Source organism: Rhinoraja longicauda, unplaced genomic scaffold (genome assembly GCF_053455715.1).
Source record: "Rhinoraja longicauda isolate Sanriku21f unplaced genomic scaffold, sRhiLon1.1 Scf000412, whole genome shotgun sequence".
NCBI classification, from domain to species: Eukaryota; Metazoa; Chordata; class Chondrichthyes; order Rajiformes; family Arhynchobatidae; genus Rhinoraja; species Rhinoraja longicauda.
In genome coordinates this window covers 77,908-97,361 of record NW_027601629.1, presented here as the reverse complement: position 1 = coordinate 97,361, position 19,454 = coordinate 77,908, and the positions used below count along the sequence as shown (strand labels likewise).

At 46.8% G+C, this 19,454-nt stretch overlaps 2 protein-coding genes across 2 annotated transcripts in view; one reads left to right on the top strand and one right to left on the bottom strand.

Annotated features, from left to right (window-relative positions):
- The first annotated feature begins 1,825 nt into the window (after window positions 1-1,825).
- Window positions 1,826-18,728, top strand: LOC144590937 (uncharacterized). Its single transcript, XM_078395282.1, has 6 exons — window positions 1,826-1,913; window positions 6,573-6,857; window positions 13,691-13,783; window positions 15,628-15,794; window positions 18,371-18,542; window positions 18,643-18,728. Exons 1-6 carry the CDS (start codon window positions 1,853-1,855, stop codon window positions 18,717-18,719), a joined length of 855 nt encoding a protein of 284 aa, XP_078251408.1. The 5' UTR covers window positions 1,826-1,852; the 3' UTR covers window positions 18,720-18,728.
- A 1-nt stretch (window position 18,729) lies between these two features.
- Window positions 18,730-19,454, bottom strand: part of LOC144590936 (uncharacterized) — a 14,497-nt gene continuing 13,772 nt past the window's right edge. Inside the window, exon 5 of the mRNA XM_078395281.1 lies at window positions 18,730-18,782. Within this exon, the coding sequence (XP_078251407.1) occupies window positions 18,730-18,782 (53 nt within the window). The remainder of the gene's footprint in view (window positions 18,783-19,454) is intronic.

Here is a 19,454-nt window from a genome sequence, read left to right as displayed (position 1 = left end):
GCCTAACATCGCCCGGTGCGGCTTGGCCGCTGGACTTTACATCGCCCGGTGCGGCTTGGCCGCTGGACTTAACAGTGCCCGGTGCAGCTCGGCTGCGGGGCTTAACATCGCCCGGTGCAGCTCGGCTGCGGGGCTTAACATCGCCCGGTGCAGCTCGGCTGCGGGGCTTAACATTGCCCGGTGCGGCTCGGCCACGGGACTTAGCTGCGCAAGGCTTGGTCGCGGGCCTTTCTTCGCCCGGTTCGGCCGCGAGACGTTTCAGCGCCCGGAGCGGGGACTGTGCGGGTCGGTCGGGGACGAGCTGTCTGTCCGTGGGCGTGGGGAAGAGAGTGGAAGTTTTGTTGCCTCCATCACAGTGAGGGGGTGTTTGGAGTCACTGTGATGGACGTTTGTGTTGGGGTTATGTGTCTTGTGTTTTGTTTTTTTTTCGTTTTTTTTTCTATGACTGCTATGTAGTTTCGTTCGGTACTTCGGTACCGAACGACAAATAAAGCTCTGTTATAGAGAATGTCTGCAAGATAGCAAAGGATAATCTCTGTTTGTTGAGGATGAATCAATTGGAGAGCTGAGTGCTGAGATGAACAGATGTTTGGTCAACAGTTCGGTAATTCAATGTGCAACTGCAGAGTGAAATTGTTTTAGCACATATTACACATGCAGGCATTGCCATTTTCAAAGTCTAAATCCGGTCTGCCCACGAGCTTGATGTGCTGGTGCAGTTCCTGTGAACAGACCTCCCTGTCCTTAACCATCTTTGTGTTCCGCAGGGCGCCTCCACCTACCCTGAAGGCACTGTAGGCATGAACCCAGTTCACCCTCATCGTGCCTGACGTCTCCAGCTCCCTCCCAGTAATGTTGTCTTGTGAACCTTTTGGCGGGTTTCGTCGTGTAGAGATAAGACGGATGATTCTCTTGTGAAGTGGGACTGGTGGTGGTTATTGCAGACAAATACCTGACATCATGGAGACTGAGCAGAGTCTAGGCACGTGATATAATCCTTCTATTCTGGAATGGACACTCCAGGGATGGCGCTGGAATGTGCCATGGGAGCAGTGGGGACTACAGTTTCCAGTAGAGTTGGGACGTTTGTAGTTGGCCCATGAAATGTTTTATTTCCCGTTCCAGCCAGTGGGGATTTGGCAATAGGTAACATGGTGGTGTAGAAGCCTTTATCCTGGATGGCAAGGTTAGAAACATAGAAAATAGGTGCAGGAGGAGGCCATTTGCCCCTTCAAGCCAACACCGCCATTCATTGTGATTATGGCTGATCATCCACAATCAGTAACCCGATTCAGCTCGATCTTACTCTCTCTTAAATTCATCCAGTGATTTGGCCTCTACTGCCCTCTGGCAGAGAATGCCACAAATTCACAAATCTCTGGATTAAAAAGTTCCTTCTCACCTTGTGGTAAGAATAGGGCCAGCAGAGTGGACAGTAATTCCCCATTAGTGGGTATTTTTCCTCTTTCTCTGTGAGTTGAAGCCTCCAAACAGGTGAGGTGTGTATGTTGGGGATTGACCGTGTTTGGTCTGGAATAGTGATACGGTGATCAGGGGTTTGAAAGCTTCAGGGATCTGGCACAAATGATGAATTGCTGCCTTGGATAGATCAGGGATCTTTGGATGTCAGGGCAGACATGAATAGCTAGGTGGACTAATCCTACTTTTATGTTTTGTTAATTTGCAGGGGTATACCTTGTTTGGATGGGGTGTTTTCCACACCTCCGCTGCACTGTAATGCTGTTTGTTGGTTCACAAGGCAATGTCTTTCTTCACATTTAATTGTCACCTGATGGTTCTGTTAATATTGTTTATTTCAGAGCTACAGAGTTTGCGAACGCCTGACGACATCATGGCTGAAAGTGGTGACTGCGGAGGTGATTCAGTGACCTCTACATCAACAAAACAAAAAGGTTTGTGAGCCTTCTGTGAAATGTATATGTTGCCCTGACAGTGCGTGGACACCTGTTGTAAGAAATGAGGTTCACATGGAAGTGGGACTAGGGATGGGGGTGAACACAGAGAATTGACATCTCCAGGGATATCACTGTTACAGGTGGGTGGATGCAGGAATTGTCTGATATATCAGCATTCTTTTTAGAAACAAATTATTTGATTAGCCGCAAACGTTATAATATCAGAGTCCAGAATCAGATTCTGAGCAGAAATGAGCCTTTGACCCATCTGCCACCTGACAATTTCTCTGCATTAATCCCATTACTGAGCACTAGTAGTCTATCACCTGCGATTCATTTGCATTTGGAATGGACACCCAGATGCTCCTACAATGTTGTGACAGAGTACCAGCCACCACCTCACCACCTCAGGCTGTGTGTCCTAGCTGCAGTCTTCACTACTGAAAGATTCTTCCTGAAAGATCATCCTGTAAACCTCATGGTCCACGCATTAAATCGATGCCCCCTAGTGTTAACCACCTCTACTATGGAGAAAACTATTTTTCCAAAAACGTTGCTTCTCGTAGTATTCTGAAAATCTATCAGATCACTGCTTGTCTGCCCCAGCTTCAAGGAAGACCACTTAAATCACTCCAGTCTCAGTTGATATTTGAAATATTCATTTCCAAACAATATCCTGATGGATCTCCTCTGTAGTTTCTCCAGTGCAAAGGCATCCTTCCCACAGTATGGAGATCAGAATTGCACACACTCCTCCAAATTAAGGCTTAATCAACTCCATGTAAATTTGTAACAAGGCCTCCCTGCAGTTGTATTCGATGCTGCAGCTGATGACAAGAATGCTAAATGTTGTCTTCGTGTGCACTGCTGACTTTAGGGATCTATGGATTTGTACGGGTGTTTCTCAGCGGTCTATAGGCCCTGTCATTCATGATGAATATCCTGGTTTTATTTATCCCTCCAACATGCGTCAACTTGCCCGTATCATGATTAAATATGAAATGTAATGTCTCCGCCTACACAAATACTGGTTCAAATCCAGTTGCGGGGGTAGAAATGTAAATTTTGGCAGAAAGGCTAAAATCGCTAATACTTGGAACACAATTATCAGATTATCTCGAAAGTAACAATCATCCAAATTTTATATTGGATATCTGGACATAACATAGCACCTGATTCGAGGGCTTCTACGCTCTTATCAAATTTGTGAACGAACCTCGCAGAAGCTAGGGTAAACACAAAATGCTGGAGTAAAGCAGCGGGTCAGGCAGCATCTCTGGATAGAAGGAATGGGTGACCTTTCGGGTCGAGACCCTTCTTCAGATGCCAGGGATGTATTCCTGTTCCCCGAATTTACTTTTTTAAACTATTTACGCATACCGCATCAAGGACATTGGACTTTGTGTAAGGGACTGATGTGTTACAATGCTGCAAACTACATTCTGCACTCTGTATCTTAACCTTTGCTCCGTCTGTTCTTGAGTTTCAACCTATTATATCTGTGTGTGGTATATCTGATCCTTTTGGATTACATGCAAAACCAAGCTTTTCACAGTACTTCAGTACGTGACGTTCATGCACATCCAGTTAAAATGAATGCACGTGTTGGTGCAAGGGTCGGATAGTCAGATATTTGAACAATTTGGATCTTTTTGGGGAGGGAGGTGACCTGTAGACGAGGAACCTGAACTGGAAGGAGACTAACATCCATCCGTGTGGCCAGTTTTGAAAGTTCTGCAAAGGAGGGTTTAAACTGATTGGCTGGGAGACGCAATCCAAAGTAGTATTCAGACAGTTCAAACTGAGCTGTCAGTGGACGAGCACTTTGTGACCAATCACAACAATTCAATTAGCTTTGAAACCCTGTGTAAAAGAACAGTTCTGGCCTTCAATATAAAATTCTACATTGGGTGGTGACAGTATGAGATAGGAACAGTGATTGGAGTAAGTTGTATGTGGGCAAAGGGGCATCTGAAAGGGGAAGTCTTTAAATTGTGATAGTGAGATTTCAAGATATGCATGTTGCCAGTGAAGGACAAGTAAGGAACCCTTGATGATGAGAGAAATTGAGGCTCTGGTTAGGGAAAAGGAGACATGGGTTAGGTATAGGCTGCTCGGATCAATGCTTTCCTGGTAGAAGTGTGAGAGATAACTGAAAGGTGAAAATCAGAAATACTTGGATACTTTAGCATACTTAAGAACGAAATCAGTAGGGCAAAAATGTGTGCACAAGGTGGCTCTTATAATTAAGGAGAAGGCAAATATATTTTCCAAGTATATTAAAGGAAAAGGGGTAACTGGAGAGTGAAAGGATATCCTCAGTGATCACCTGTGTGTAGAGCTGCAGGAGATGGGAAAGGTCTTCAATTATAATTCCTCCTCTGTCTTTACCAAGGAGGAAGGCTTGAAGTCTTGAGTGCAGTTGTATTACAGTCGAGATGGTGCTGGATGTCGTTAACCGTATGAAGATATGTAAATCTCTGGGGTCTGTGATTAGATGTATCTAAGGCCGTTCCTGAAAGTTCGAGAATAAATTGCAGGAGCCTTGGCTGAGATATGTGAATCGTCGTTAACCGTCGGTGAAGTGCGGAACATTTGAGGGTAGATAATGCTGTGCTTCTGTTTGAGAAGTGTTGCAAAGAAAAATCTGATAGCTCAAGACTGGGAACCACGTGAAGCATAAACTATAGATGAATAAGCCGAATGTTTGTGGTAAGACAGTTATGGGAGAGGATATAAGATGTATGTGCATTTGAAAAGACAGATATTGGGGATAGTCACCATTGTTTTGGCTTTGGAGGTTTCACGAATTTGAATGGCTCTTTTGAAGATGTACCTGAGAAGGTTGATGAGGGTAGAGCCAGAGACATAGTCTATACAGATTTCAGCATATAAGATTCCCTGTGGTAGGTTAGATCGTATGGTGTCCTCGGGGAGATGCCAAACGGGTACAGAATTGGCTTAATGGTTGGAAACAGAATGATGGTGGAAGATTGCTTTTCGGACTGGAATTCTATGAATGGTGCGCCACTTGGGATCCCTGATGGGCCCAGTACTGTCTCGTCTGAAGAAATTAATTCAATGGGGATGTCAAGGTATGATTAGCATTTTTGGACATGTAAGTTTGTGAAGTCAAACCAGAATATGACATTCACGTTGAAAGGGAGCCCCCTGGAGAGAATCCAGGAGTACAAACAATTCCCCAAAAGATGGCATCACGGGTAAATAGTGGAGAAGGTGGCCTTTAGCACGCTGGGCTGAATGATTCGGGAAATTCAATATAGAAGTTGGAACATATGTTACCGTTGGACAAGACATGGGCCGCACTTGTACTCTATTCAGTTTAGTCACCCTATTTCAGAAAAGATAGCATTAAGATGGAAGGATGTGCAAATAAGATTTACGAGGATGTACCTAGTACCCCAGGACATGAGCTATAGAAAAAGGTTGGGCAGGCTAGAACTTTATTCTTTGGTGTGCAGGAGCCATTATTATTTGTTCATCTCCAGTGTGGTGCTCTTGGGTCTGTCCAAAAAAACACGTTGTCCTCCCAGCTCAGTTGAAAAGTTCAGGAGGGAATGTTGGCCCATTCCAGATTGCAGGACGACAGGAGAGGAGGGACTCGGCGGGGTGGGGGGAAGGTGTTGAGGTAGCCCAGAACAAATGTGGGACCGGGCAGAGGTCCACCGGATACAGAGGGACCAAGGGTAGATCGCCGGTTATAAAAGGGGAACCATCGGGGAACGGCGAGAACAAAGGGGTCTGCGGCCACGTGCAGTGGCAGGCCTGGTTCACCGCTACAAGCAGCAGTTAGAACTGTTTGATTAACGCGGCGACTATTGTGTACTGCCGAGGCGAGTTCTACTGTATGATATTACCGGGTTATGTGCAAAACAATGCATTTCGCTGTACCCAGGGACATGTGAAATTAAGTATGATGACATATTGAGATTGAAGGCTGATTTAATAGAGATGTATGAAATAATGGGGGGAAATAGAAAGTGTGTACGCACAGGTATTTTTCCTCAGAGTTGAAGAATCCAAAGGGAGGGCGCCTTTGATGGGAGGGGAACCATTTAATAGGAACCTGAGGGTTAACATCTTCTCACAGATTGGTCGGCATATGGAACAAGCTGTCCGTGGTAGTAAATTGAAGCGGGCAGAATAATAACATGTCAGAGAGTTATAGAGTGATACAGAGTGGAAACAGGCCCTTCTGCCCAACTTGCCCACACCGGCCAACATGTCCCAGCTGCACCAATCCCACCTGCCCGCGTTTGGCCCATATCCCTCCAAACCTGTCCTATCCATGAACCTGTCCAAGTGTTTGTTAAAAGTTGGGATAGTCCCTGCTCCAACTACCTCCTCTGGAAGCTTGTTCTAGACACCCGCCACCCTCTGTGTGAAATCTTTTCCTCAAAAGACATTTGGACAGAGTGGTTTAGAGAGATTATGGTCAAACATACTGATGGGACTAGCATAGATGGGGCATTTTGGTTAGGTTGGGCCAAAGGGCCTGTTTTCTTGCTCTGTTTCTAAGACGATCATTCACTTCCACTTGCCCTAGAAAGCCAGCTCAAATTGCTACCAGCTATTCCGAACCTGTGTGTCTCGATTTGAAAATGCTCTGCAACCTACACTTAATGGTTTTTGCAGGTGGGAAATTAACTCAAGCTGGCAAGTTCCTCAAAAGAATTTGGCCAGGCACCTCTTCAAAGAAAGATGGTCAGAACACAGGAATAACGACAGAAAAGCAAAGTCGGATGGAGAGCAGAACCTCAATGGAATGTGAACCCGCCGAAGAGGAAAGGGAGCAATGTCAGCCCAGAGGGAGAGGAATAGGAGACATGGTTCACAGCCCTGGAACTGACCCAAGTGGCAAAATCCATCATGACCGAGAAATATCAAGCAAGGAATCCTCGAGTCTCATCCAAGGAGCAGGTGAGTGACATGGGTGGGGAGGGAATGCTGCAGAATGGTGAAGACTGCAGGGAGAGAAAAGAGAAAAAAAAACTAAGGAGTTAGGGCGAGGGGAAACAGGAGAGAGGAATGGTGGTGGAGCAGTGTTATACTGACTTGGTTAATGACGCTACCGTTTTCTGCGAGGATCAGTTCTGGAACCTCTGCAACTTCTGATCATGTCTATGATTTGGACAAAAACGTAAGTGGTCGAGTTAGTAAGTTCAAAAACATTCAAACTATTTGCAGAATTGTGGATCATGAGGAAAGCTGTCAAAAGCTCCACTAGAATACACATCAGTTGCAAATATGATCTGAATGAAGGCAGACAAAGATTGGATTGTTTTCTCTGAGTAATGAAGGCAGAGTGGAGGCCTAATAGGAGTATAGGATAAAAGGGGCATAGATATTGTCAGTCTTGTTCCCAGGGTGGGGATGACTCTTACTGGGGAGAGGAATGTTTAAAGGGGGCATGCTGGACAAGTTTTTTATGCACACTTTGGTCCGTTCCTGAGCAGGTGGTGGAAATGCTGTTTAGACTGACGCATGACTGACACAGTCAGGGAACAGAAGGATCCAGTCCATGAGCAAGTAGATGGGATTAGTTCAAATTGTCATGATATTGATAGTGCAGATATGGGGGATCTAAGGGCCAGTTCCCGTGCTGCACTATTCTATGTTCTATGTATCATCTCCAGGTTTGGCTTCATTAATCCAAATCATAAAGTCATGGACTCGTGCAGCAACGAAACAGGTTCTTCGGCCCATGTTGCCCCATCTGTACTGGTCCCACCTGCCTGTATTTGGTCCATACCCTTCTAACCCTTTCTGATCCTTGCACCTGTGCAAATATATTTTAAATGTTGTGGTAGCACCTGCCCCAACTACCCCCTCCGGTAGCTTGTCCCATATGTCCCCATGATCTGTGAAAACATTTTCCCCAGATTCCTATGAAATCTTTATCCACTAACCTTAAATCTATTTTCTCTGGTTCATCATTCCCCTGCTCTGCGTCTAAGACACTATCCACTCCCCTCACGAACTTATCCACCTCAATAAGATCATCCCTCGTCCTCCTGCGCTCCAAAGAATAAAGTCCTCGCATGCTCAACCTCTCCATGTCATTCAGGCCCTCAAGTACTGGCAACATGCTCTTAAATCTTCTTCGCACCATTTCCGGTTTGGTAACATCTTTCCTATAACAGGGTGTCCAGAACTGAACGCATAAACATAGAAAACATATAAAACATAGAAAACCGGTGCAGGAGGAGGCTATTCGGCCTTACGAGACAGCAGTGCCATTCATTGTGATCATGGCTGATCGCCCCCAATCAATAACCCGTGCCTGCCTTCTCCCCATATCCCTCGATTTCACTAGCCCCTAGCGTTCTATCTAACTCGCTCTTAAATCCATCCATTGATTTGACTTCCACTGTCTTCAGTGGCAGACAATTCTACAAATTCACAACACTGGGTGAAAAACTTACTTCTCACCTCAGTTTTAAATGGAATCCCCTTTATTCTAAGAATGTGGCCCTTGGTTCTGGACTCACCCAACATTGGGAATATTTTTCCTGCATCTCGCTTGTCCAGTCCTTTTATAATTTTATGTTTCTATAAGATCCCCTCTCATCCTTCTAAGCTCCAGTGAATACAAGCCTGGTCTTTTCAATCTTTCCTCATATGTCAGTCCCGCCATCCCAGGGATCAATCTCGTGAACCTACGCTGCACTGCCTACGTTACTGTAAATGTGACCACGCCCAAGTCTTGTACACCTGTTACATAACATCCCATCTTCTATATTCAATATTCTGATCGATGAACCCTGTCCTTCACCGAGGTCCTGTCCTGCTTTGACTTCCCAAAATGCAACACCATGTACTTATCTGTATTAAACTCCATTCAACATTTCTCAGCCCAACGGATGAAGGCCCCATTGCAACACTTGATAACTATCGAACTAATCATGTCTTGTGTACTCATCCAAATCTTTGAGATAATCCACAAACAGCAATGGGACCAGCAACGATCCCTGGGGAACACTACCAGTCACAGGCCTGCAGTCTGAAAAACAAACTTTCATCGTCACCCTCCGCTTCCTATTACGGTCAATTCTTTATCCAGTCACCTTGCTCTCCCTGGATCACTTGCGATGAAACCTTCCAAAGCAGTCTATCATGTAGAACGTTACCAAATGCCCTGAAGTCCATATGTAAAGTCTACGGCTTTTCCCTTATCAATCTTTTAAGTTACTTCAGAAAATTCAATCAGATTTATGAGACATGATCTGCAATGTACAAAGCTATGCTAACTCTCCACAATCAGTCCTTATCAATCCCAATATGGATATATCGTTCCCCTCAATATTCTCCAGTAATTTGCCTACCACAGACGTTAGGTTCACTGGTCTATACTTCCCATGGTTTACCTTGCAGCCCCTCTTAAATGCAGACATGGCATAGCTACCCCCCCCCCCAGCACCTTACCTGTATCTAATGATCATTCGTATAGCTGAGCCAAGGCACCTACAATTTCTAGTCGACCTTCCCACACTGACTTCGGACATAACTGATCAGACCCTGGAGATGTATCCACCTTCATACACCTTGAGGTATACAGCACCTCCTCGACAGTAACATAGACTGTTCTCGACACTTCCATTAATTGTCCCACGTTCCCTGCTTTACGCATATTGCTCAACATTAAACACAGAGGTAAAATACTCACTAAGAACGTTGTACATCTCCTGTGGCTCCACACTGAGATGACCACTTTGGTTTCTAAAGGGCCCTATTTCCCTTAATATAAATTAGATCTTTGAATCTCCCTTAATATTATCTGCCAAGGCTACCTCTTGATCCCTGTATACCCGCCTGATTTCCTCCTTTGGTATGCTCCTCAATTCCCAAAACTCTTCTGGGAATAGACTTTCCCACGTTCCTAGATCGATCCCAAGCTGCCTGCGTTTCCGTGACCAGAGCCACAAATTCTCTCATCATGCAAGCTTCGATGCTCCCACTTGCTTTGCCATTCTCTTTAATATGAGCATGCATGCCTTGAACTCTTGTCACAACATTTTTCAAAGCATCCCAATTTCCGGATGTTCTTTTGACAGCAAATATTTGGAATTTATAAATATATTTAGAAAGTCAAAATCCCCCAAAATGACTACCTTATTAGCCATATAGCTACCTGTAATCTCTTGGCATTTGCGCTCCTCCAATTACCGCTGACTATTTCCCCCCGCCCAGCCCCCTCCCTCAGCAATTCACATATCCATCAAGGTGATCAGCACCTTTTTAGTTAATCGCTCCACCAATACAGGCTTACTTGAACGAACTATGAGCCATATCAATTTATTCACAAAATGCTGGAGTAACTCAGCAGGTCAGGCAGCATCTCGGGAGAGAAGGAATGGGTGACGTTTCGGGTCGAGACCCTTTTTCAGACTGATGTCAGGGGGGCGGGACAAAGGAAGGATATAGGAGATCTGGGAAGGAGGAGGGGAAGGGAGGGACAGAGGAACTATCTAAAGTTGGAGAAGTCGATGTTCATACCACTGGGCTGCAAACTGCCCAGGCGAATTATGAGGTGCTGTTCCTCCAATTTCCGGTGGGCCTCACTATGGCACTGGAGGAGGCCCATGACAGAAAGGTCAGACTGGGAATGGGAGGGGGAGTTGAAGTGCTCGGCCACCGGGAGATCAGTTTGGTTAATATGGACCGAGCGCAGGTGTTCAGCGAAGCGATCGCCGAGCCTGCGCTTGGTTTCGCCGACATGAGCCATATCATCTCGGTCTACTGCCGCAACATTCTTCCTAATCAATAAAGTCCTCTTTCGCCCTCACCTCACTCGCTACATCCTGGAACATTAAGCTGCCAGTCCTGTCCCACTTAGCCAGATTTCTGTAATGGGTACAACATCCCAGTGGCACATACCTATCCACACCCTCAGCTCATCCGCCTTACCCCTCAGACCTCTCACATTAAAATAATTGCAATTCAATCAAACAGCCCTCCCTCGCTTGTTGTCACGTCTATATTGTCCACCCCCACCCCCCAAACTTATGCGAATCCCACCACGATGGGTCTTCCAGGCACGATGCTTCCTCCTGCCTAATATTACTGCTCTTCACTGACGGGTCATCGCCTAACTGTCTACATAGCTTCCCAGTTGCACACACCTATTCCCACCCTCAGCTAATCAGGCGCACATCAATAATTGCACATGTCATGCCTCTTTTGTCCACTGAACTTTCTTTGAAAGTTAGCCTCGTGCGAGCCTCCTGCTTCTTATCTGCCTCAGTCATGCATTGGATCTCACCTTTCAACCAATCTAGCGTCGATCAACCCACACAGCTGTAGCAAACTGCCGGTCAGGGTATGTAAAAGGAGCTGCAGATGCTGGTTTAAATCGAAGAAAGGCAAAAAATTGGGCAATTGGAGGAACAGCACCTCATATTTAGCTTGGGCTGTTTATACCCCGCGGTATGAACATTGTTTTCTCCCACTTCAGGTAGTCCCTGCTTCCCCTCTCTATCCTCTCCCCTTTCCAGTTCACCTACTAGGCTTCCTGTCTCCGACTACATCTGATCTTTGTCACGCCCCTCCCCTGACAACAATCTGAAGAGGGTCTCGACCCGAAACGTCACCCATTCCTTCTCACCTGAGTTGCTGCCTGACCAGCTGACTTACTCCAGTATTTTGTGTTTACCTTCGATTTAAACCAGCATCTGATTTTTTCCCCCCTGAACAACGGATACATTAGATAAGGTTGGAGGAGGTGCAAATGAACCTTTGCCTAACCTGAAAGGACTATCGGAGTCTCTGGGCAGAGTCGAGGGAGGAGTTATCGCAACAGGTGTTGCATCTTGTACGGTTGCAGCGGAAGGTACCTGGGGAGGGGGTGGTGGGTGGGAAGGGATAAGTTAACCAGGGAGTTCCGGAGGGAACGGCATCTGCGGAAGGCGGCAAGGGGTGGAAGTCGGAAAATGTGGCTAGTGGTGGGGATCCCATTGGAGGTGGCGGAGATTTTGTAGGATTATGTGCTGTATGTGACGGCTGATGGGGTGGAATGTAAGGACGAGGAGGACTCTGTCTCTGATGCGAATAGGAGGGGGGGGGCAAGGGCGGAGCTGCGGGGTACCGAGGAGATACGAGTCAGGGCCTCATCTATGATGGGAGAGGGGATTCCCCGTTCCCTAAAGATGAGGACATCTCAGATGTTCTAGTATGGAACACCTCATCTTGGGCGCAGATGCGGCGTAGACGGAGGATTTGGGAGAAGGGGATGGACTCAAAGCAGGAAGCAAGGGGGGAAGACGTATAGTCGAGATAGTTGTGGCAGTCAGTGGGTTTGTAATAGACGTCAGTCAGTGGTCTATTTCTTGTGATGGAGACTGGGAGCTGCCACTCAGGATATTGGCGTTCCCTTTAGGTTCAGCTGCAACTTATCCCTCTTGTGCAGGTCACGTCTGCTCCAGAAGAAATCCCAGTTGTACAAAAGTATGAATCCCTGCATCAGCTCCATTGCCACGCAATCACCTGTCCTTGTTTTCCCTGTTCCTACACTCACTAGCACGGAGTACAAGCAGTACTACGGAGATCACTGTCCTGTATTTTTTACATCTTTCTGAACATCCTATGTCATTTGTACCAACATGCACAGTGACTTCTGGCTCCTCACTCTCCCTCTTGAGAATATCAAGTAGCCGCTCCGAATCATCCTGGACCCTGGCACCAGAAAGCAATACACAATACAGGAGTCTCGATTGCTTCCACGGAATCTCCTGTCCACCACTCTCTCCAACAGATGTATATCCTACCACTATGGCTTTGCCAGGCACGGAGCCTCATCCTGCCTGATACTACTGCTCTTCCCTGACGGGTCACCCCTAACAGTCTCCAAAACTGTTACGTGTTTTGAAAGGGAATGGCCACCTTCACCCTTTGCTAACTAGGTGTCCTGGGGGTCACCCACCTCCATTCATCCTGGTCTTTGGGCATGACCACCTCACTGTTAGTTTTGTCCAAAAAGTCTTTCGGATGAACCCGGGGTCATCTGTCTGCATCTCCAGTTCCCAAATACAGCCTGCAAGGAGCTGCACCTGGACACATTTCCCACGGGTTTAGTCACCAGCGACACCAGCAGTTGCTCTGACATCCCAGGTGCTGCAGGAGGAACGTTGCATCATTCCACCTGTCTCTTGGTGGCACTGAAATAAGAACCAACAAGCTCACCATTATCACACAACTGGCTAAACAGCAGGTTCAACAGACTGTACCTTTATCTGCAGTCCCCTCTCCACTGGAATTTAGAAGGATGAGAGGAGATCTTATCGAAACGTATAAAACTATTAAGGGATTGGACACGTTAGAGGCAGGAAACATGTTCCCAATGTTGGGAGAGTCCAGAACAAGGGGCCACAGTTTAAGAATAAGGGGTAGGCCGTTTAGAACTGAGATGAGGAAAAACTTTTCAGTCAGAGAGTTGTGAATCTGTGGAATTCTCTGCCTCAGAAGGCAGTGGAGGCCAATTCTCCGAATGCATTCAAGAGAAAGCTAGATAGAGCTCTTAAGGATAGGGGAGGCAGGGGGTATGGGGAGAAGGCAGGTGCGGGGTACTGATTGAGAATGATCAGCCATGATCACATTGAATGGCGGTGCTGGCTCGAAGGGCCGAATGGCCTCCTCCTGCATCTATTATCTATTGTCTATTGATAGTGGTGGATTGTGGTTCACAGTTCACTTCGCAATCTTTTCCTTCTTGTGTTGATCATTGTTTAATCCCACTATTATTATTCGGTTTACTGCAGAGCAGCAGAATATGGTAATACCTATCCACACCTTGGCTGAAGATGGAAACAGGACTGCGGCTCCAGTGACCCCAACAACAAGTACGGACACAGGTGTGTTGTAGAATTCTTCAAGATATAAATGTTGTCTTGATATCTGGTTGCACCTAATGCATGGTCGACAGGTCCGAAGGATAAGGGATGAAGGAAGGGACTGAGAAAGAGAGGATGTTATCCTGCAGGCGGTAATTGAAAGGACAGAGGGAGGAGTGATCATTGAGGCGATGAATCATCTTCATTGAAGATCCAGATGTGCATTCATGCAGTGACTGGGGAGAAGCTTTCTGAGAAACTGAAGAGTATAAGATGGCGCATAAAACATGGCGACTCTTGTATTTGGACTCTGTGCAGTCTGCACTGTTAGAGTTATTATGGCCAAGTTGTACCTTAGAGTCATAGAGGCATACGGTATGGAAAAAGGCTCACCTTGGACATGTCAAACAACATGGCCGATCTACTATAGTCCCACAAGCCTGTGTAAGACCCATGTCCCTCTAAACCTATCCTATCCATGTACCGTTTTTGTCATTTGTTTCTTGATTCTCCTCCTCTGGGTAAAAGACTGTGTGCATTGATCTATTCCATATTGTGGCCAAGCCACTACAATATAACAGATAGTGTATCGATTCTTCTCCTGATCCTCGTGTACAGGAGGATGGTCACTGAACTTAGGTACACATGACAAAGTATCCATTGAAGCCAGGGAGCATGAGGCCACAGAGAGTGGAGTGAAGCTGGGTGGTTCATGCATGTGGAAGATAATCCTAGGAAGATTATCTGGCATCAACTACAGTGTTGCCTCAGGCGATAAGTGCATCTGCACCTCTTCATCAGTGCATTCGTTTAATGTGCGTTTTTTTTTTGCTGTGATCTGTTCTCTGTCTGAACACCGGCTATGGAGATGATCACACTCCCCCAGTGCCCACTCTTCCCGTGTCCAACGCTGCCCCATACCCCTGGGGCCCATGTTCCCTGGTCACACCGTCACATCCTCCCCGGGTCACACGCTGTCCAACTCTCCCCTGATAACACGTTGCCTCAGCCTCTCCGATTCTTCAGACTGATGGCAGAGTTAGCCGTAAGCTGGCAGAGAGGTCGGCAACACAAAGCCTGGCAAGTGAGATGGATGTTATTGAGGAGGGGTTTTTTTGATAGGTAGTTGGTTGAACAAAGGCTCGAGATGAAACATCAAGATGTTAGGCAGAAGGATTGAGTGTTGGAGATTGTGAAAATAAAGAAAGGAATATCGGAGGAAGGAAATGGGGAGGGGAGAAATCGGTGCGAGTCTGTGGAGAGAGTGGGCAGAAATAAGGCCGGTGTGCGGTTTGGATTGTTACTTTATCTTGGGGAATTCAGTGTTCATACCATTGGATTTAAGGCGACCCAAGCGGAATGTGAAGTGCTGTTTCTTCAGTGAGCATGTGTCCAAGGACAGAGAGGTTGCTGTGGCGCAACCTTTTTGCTCCTCGCGCAAATTTCTCCCATCCCCTCCCTTTCCACTTACATGAATTCATCTCACTGCACAATTTGCAACTCTTCACCATTTGTTTCACACCTGTCTTTTCATCTCTGGCCTTTCCCCAATTATCAGCCTATCAAAAACTCCCCTCACCTGTATCCACCTTACTTACAGTCTTTCACCTGTTCTTCCTCTTGTCCACATTTCTCCCCACACACCGCCACCACAATCAGCCTGAAAAAAGATCCAGACTTGAAACGTCACCTACCAGAGATGACGATTGATCCACTGAGTTCCTCCAGCAAATTGTCTCATTCCGATATTCTTCTTGGATCATTCTCATTAGGAGCCTGGAACACTCAGGGTGGGGGTTGCTGTTGTAGCGAGAGCCAAGGGTACTGATTCAGATGATGTTTTGTTTCTCTCTTTGAATACACAGATCTGACGCCTACATTGTCTGAGCTCCTGACACAGTGGAACGGGTACCAATTGTTCCAACTAACAAAATTCTATCGGGAGAGACTAAAACAGGCGATTGAAGAAGGGGTTGAAAGTCTCAGCTTCATGATGAGACGGGAGGGACATTTCACTAAACAAGAACACGTGGTAAGTGGAAGGATCACGGTGACTTCTGTTTCCCGTCACAGAACTGACGGCATTGGGGAAGAGTGACCAATGCCAGTCTCACTCACCTCGCACTCCCTGGGCTGAACAATGTAATGGACAATGCAATAATCTCTGATCGGTTTGCGTCCTGTAGATCTGTATTAGGCATAAAACCTGTGACATGGGAACTTCTGAGAATTGTCCATTCTGATCCAGCTGTTCTTCCCACACATGCATCTTAGCACAACGGTCAGGGAGCAGTAAACTTGTAAACGAGAATCAAAAACGATAACACGTTTTAAGTGGCATCGGTTTCATTGGTCGCATTTAGTTCAGTTCGTTAAACCACAGAGGGGATGTCTTTGATCGGGTGTAACTGGGGTAGGTATAGAAATAAAAAAGTTATCTGGTCAATGAGTGAATGCGGGCTTAGAGTGTAGCAAAATAACTGCAGATGTTCACAAAATCAAATGTATCACAAAATGCTGGAGTAACTCAGCAGGTCAGGCAGCATCTAGGAGAGAGGGGATGGGTGACGTCAGGTCTAGACCCTTTTTCAGACGGATGTCAGGGGGCGGGACAAATAAAGTATATAGGTGGAGACAGGAAGACAGTGGGAGAACTGGGATGGGGGAGGGGGGAGGGATAAAAGAGAGAGACAGAGAAACTATCTAAAGTTGGAGAAGTCAATGTTCATACCACTGGGCTGCAAGTTGCCCAAGCGAAATATGAGGTGCTGTTCCTCCAATTTCCGCTGGGCCTCACTATGGCACTGGAGGAGGCCCATGACAGAAAGGTCAGACTGGGAGTGGGAGAGGGAGTTGAAGTGCTCAGCCACCGGGAGATCAGGTTGGTTAAGGCGGACTGAGCGAAGGTGTTGAGCGAAACGATCGCCGAACCTGCGTTTGGTCTCGCTGATGGAGGGAAATTGACATCTAGAGCAGTGGATACAATCAATGAAGTTGGTGGAGGTGCAGGTGAACCTCTGTCTCACCTGGAAAGACTGTTTAGGTCCTTGGACGGAGTTGAGGGGGGAGGTAAATGGACAGGTGTTGCATCTCCTGCGGTTGCAGGGGAAAGTGCCCGGGGAGGGGGTGGTTTGGGTACGAAGGGACGAGTAGACCAGGGAGTTACGGAGGGAATGATCTCTGCGGAACTCAGAAAGGAGAGGAGTTGGGAAGATGTGGCCGGTAGTGGGGTCCAGTTGTAGGGGAAGGAAATGTTGCAGGATGATTTGTTGGATTTGCTGGCTCATGAGGTGGAAGGAGAGAACGAGTGGGATTCTGACCTTGTTACGAATGGGGGGAGGGGGAGCAAGAGCGGAGCTGTGGGATATAGAGGATATCCTAGTGAGAGCCTCATCTATAATGGTAGAGGGGAAGCCCCGTTGCCTGAAGAATGAGGACGTCACTGATGCCCTAGTGTGGAACACCTCATCCCGGGCGCAGATGCGGCGTAGACGGAGGAATTGGGAGTAGGGGATAGACTTTTTGCAGGAGTCAGGGTGGGAAGAGGTGTAGTCCAGATAGCTGTGGGAGTTAGTGGGTTTGTAGTAGATGTCAGTGACTAGTCTGTCTCCTGTGATGGAGATGGTGAGGTCCAGAAACGGGAGGGAGATGTCGGAGATAGTCCAAGTATAGTTAAGGGCAGGATGGAAATTGGTGGTGAAATGTATGAAGTCAGTGAGTTCTGCATGGGCACAAGAGGTGGCACCAATGCCGGAGGTAGAGTTCGTGGATGGGGCCGGTGTACGTCTGGAACAGGGATTGTTCGACGTACCCGACAAAGAGGCAGGCATAGCTGGGCCCATGCGAGTGCCCATAGCTACGCCTCTGGTTTGGAGGAAGTGGGAGGAGCCAAAGGAGAAGTTGTTAAGTGTATGAATCAGCTCTGCCAGGCCGAGGAGAGTGTTACTAGATGGGGATTGGCTGGTTCTACGGTCGAGGAAGAAACGGAGGGCTTCAAGACCATCCTTGTGGGGGATGGAAGTGTAGAGTGACTGGACATCCATGGTAAAGATGAGGGAGTGGGTGCCTGCAAACTGGAAGTTATCGAGGAGATGGAGAGCATGTGAGGTGTCTTGGACGTAGGTGGGGAGGCATTTGACCAGTGGGGATAGGATGGAGTCGAGGTAGGTGGAAAGAAGTTTGGTGCGGGCTCAGATTGGGTAAGAATGTAGATGAAATAACATAGTAGCTTCAAAATGCCGAGCAGGAAGCAATGCAGGCTGGACTGGACACATCCATTTCTAGTGGGATAGTGTCTATGTGAGCCCAAAATGAATTGGATAAATTTCCCATCCATATCAACACAGCCATCGTTGACCTAAATGGCCTGTTCCCGTGCTGTACTCTGCTGTGTTCTCGGACACTGCCAGGTGTGAAGCGCGTTTCACACTGTCAGGACTCTGGGAGTGCACAGTTGGTTAGCCCAGTGTCATGGGTGTATGAACAGGCAAACCAATGCCTGCCTCTATGCTCAATAATACCAGAGTATCCCATTACTGAATCGCTAATACCCCCCCCATTAGCACTGTCTCATTCACTTCTCAATATATTCATTGTTGTTCTTCACAGAATATCAGTGAGCTCGCGGTCAAGGGAAACCGGATTGACTGTTCGACCCTCTTCCTAAGTCTGGTGATGGAGAAAGGCAACCGGCCCCGGCGGGTGATGTGGGAATCCTTTGTGAAAATGCAGAATGAATTACCAAAGCTGGACAAAATACTGAAAGAAATCCAGAAGCTCGGTACGGCAAATCAACACACTGAACTGAATATCACTTTGGAACACTGGTGTTAACAATGTTATTCAAGTCTGGTTTAATGAATGCTCTTTGATTTGAACAGGTCCTGATCCACAAGAATACATGAACATCACCAGTGGTTTATCTGAATTATCCTCTCATATGGAAGGTGAGTGTTGAAATGTACAGTTCACACCAATGACTTGTTAAAATTAATGTAATACTGAAACTGTTTGTTCAGCGCTTTGCAGAATCGGAAATCAGAAGATCAAACCTTAAGCAATTGTTCGACTGAAAGTAAGCATGCAGGTACAGCAGGCAGTGAAGAAAGCTAATGGCATGTTGGCCCTCATGACAAGAGGAGTTGAGTATAGGAGCAAAGAGGTCCTTCTGCAGTTGTTCAGGGCAGGTCCTTCTGCTGTTGTACTAGTGAGACCACACCAAATTTATGTCTCCAAATTTGAGGAAGGACATTCTTGCAGCAAGTGCAGCGTAGGTTTACTAGGTTAATTCCAGCAATCGCGGGATTGTCGGGATTGGAGCGACTGAGCTTGTATACACTGCAATTTGAAAGGATGAGAGTGGATCTTATTGAAACATATAAGATTATTATGGGATTGGAGAAGCTAGAGGCAGGAAACATTTTCCAATGTTGGGGTAGTCAAGAAGCAGGGGCCACAGTTTAAAAAATAAGGTGTAGGCCATTTAGAACGGAGATGCCGACATTTTGTTTCACTCAGACAGTTGTAAATCTGTGGAATTCTCCGCCTCAGAAGGCAGTGGAGGTCATTCTCTGGAAGCTTTCAAGAGATTTAGATAGATCTCTTAATGAAAGCGGAGTCAGGGGGTAGGGGAAGAGGGCAGGAACGGGGTACTAATTGTGGATGATCAGCCATAATCACATTGAATGGCGGT

Coding starts and splice junctions, on each gene's coding strand:
- LOC144590937 (XM_078395282.1), top strand. CDS start 1,853: ATGGCTGAAAGTGGTGACTGCGGAGGTGATTCAGTGACCTCTACATCA. Junction 15,795..18,370: donor TCACTAAACAAGAACACGTG/GTAAGTGGAAGG, acceptor TGTTCTTCACAG/AATATCAGTGAGCTCGCGGT. Junction 18,543..18,642: donor GAAAGAAATCCAGAAGCTCG/GTACGGCAAATC, acceptor TGATTTGAACAG/GTCCTGATCCACAAGAATAC.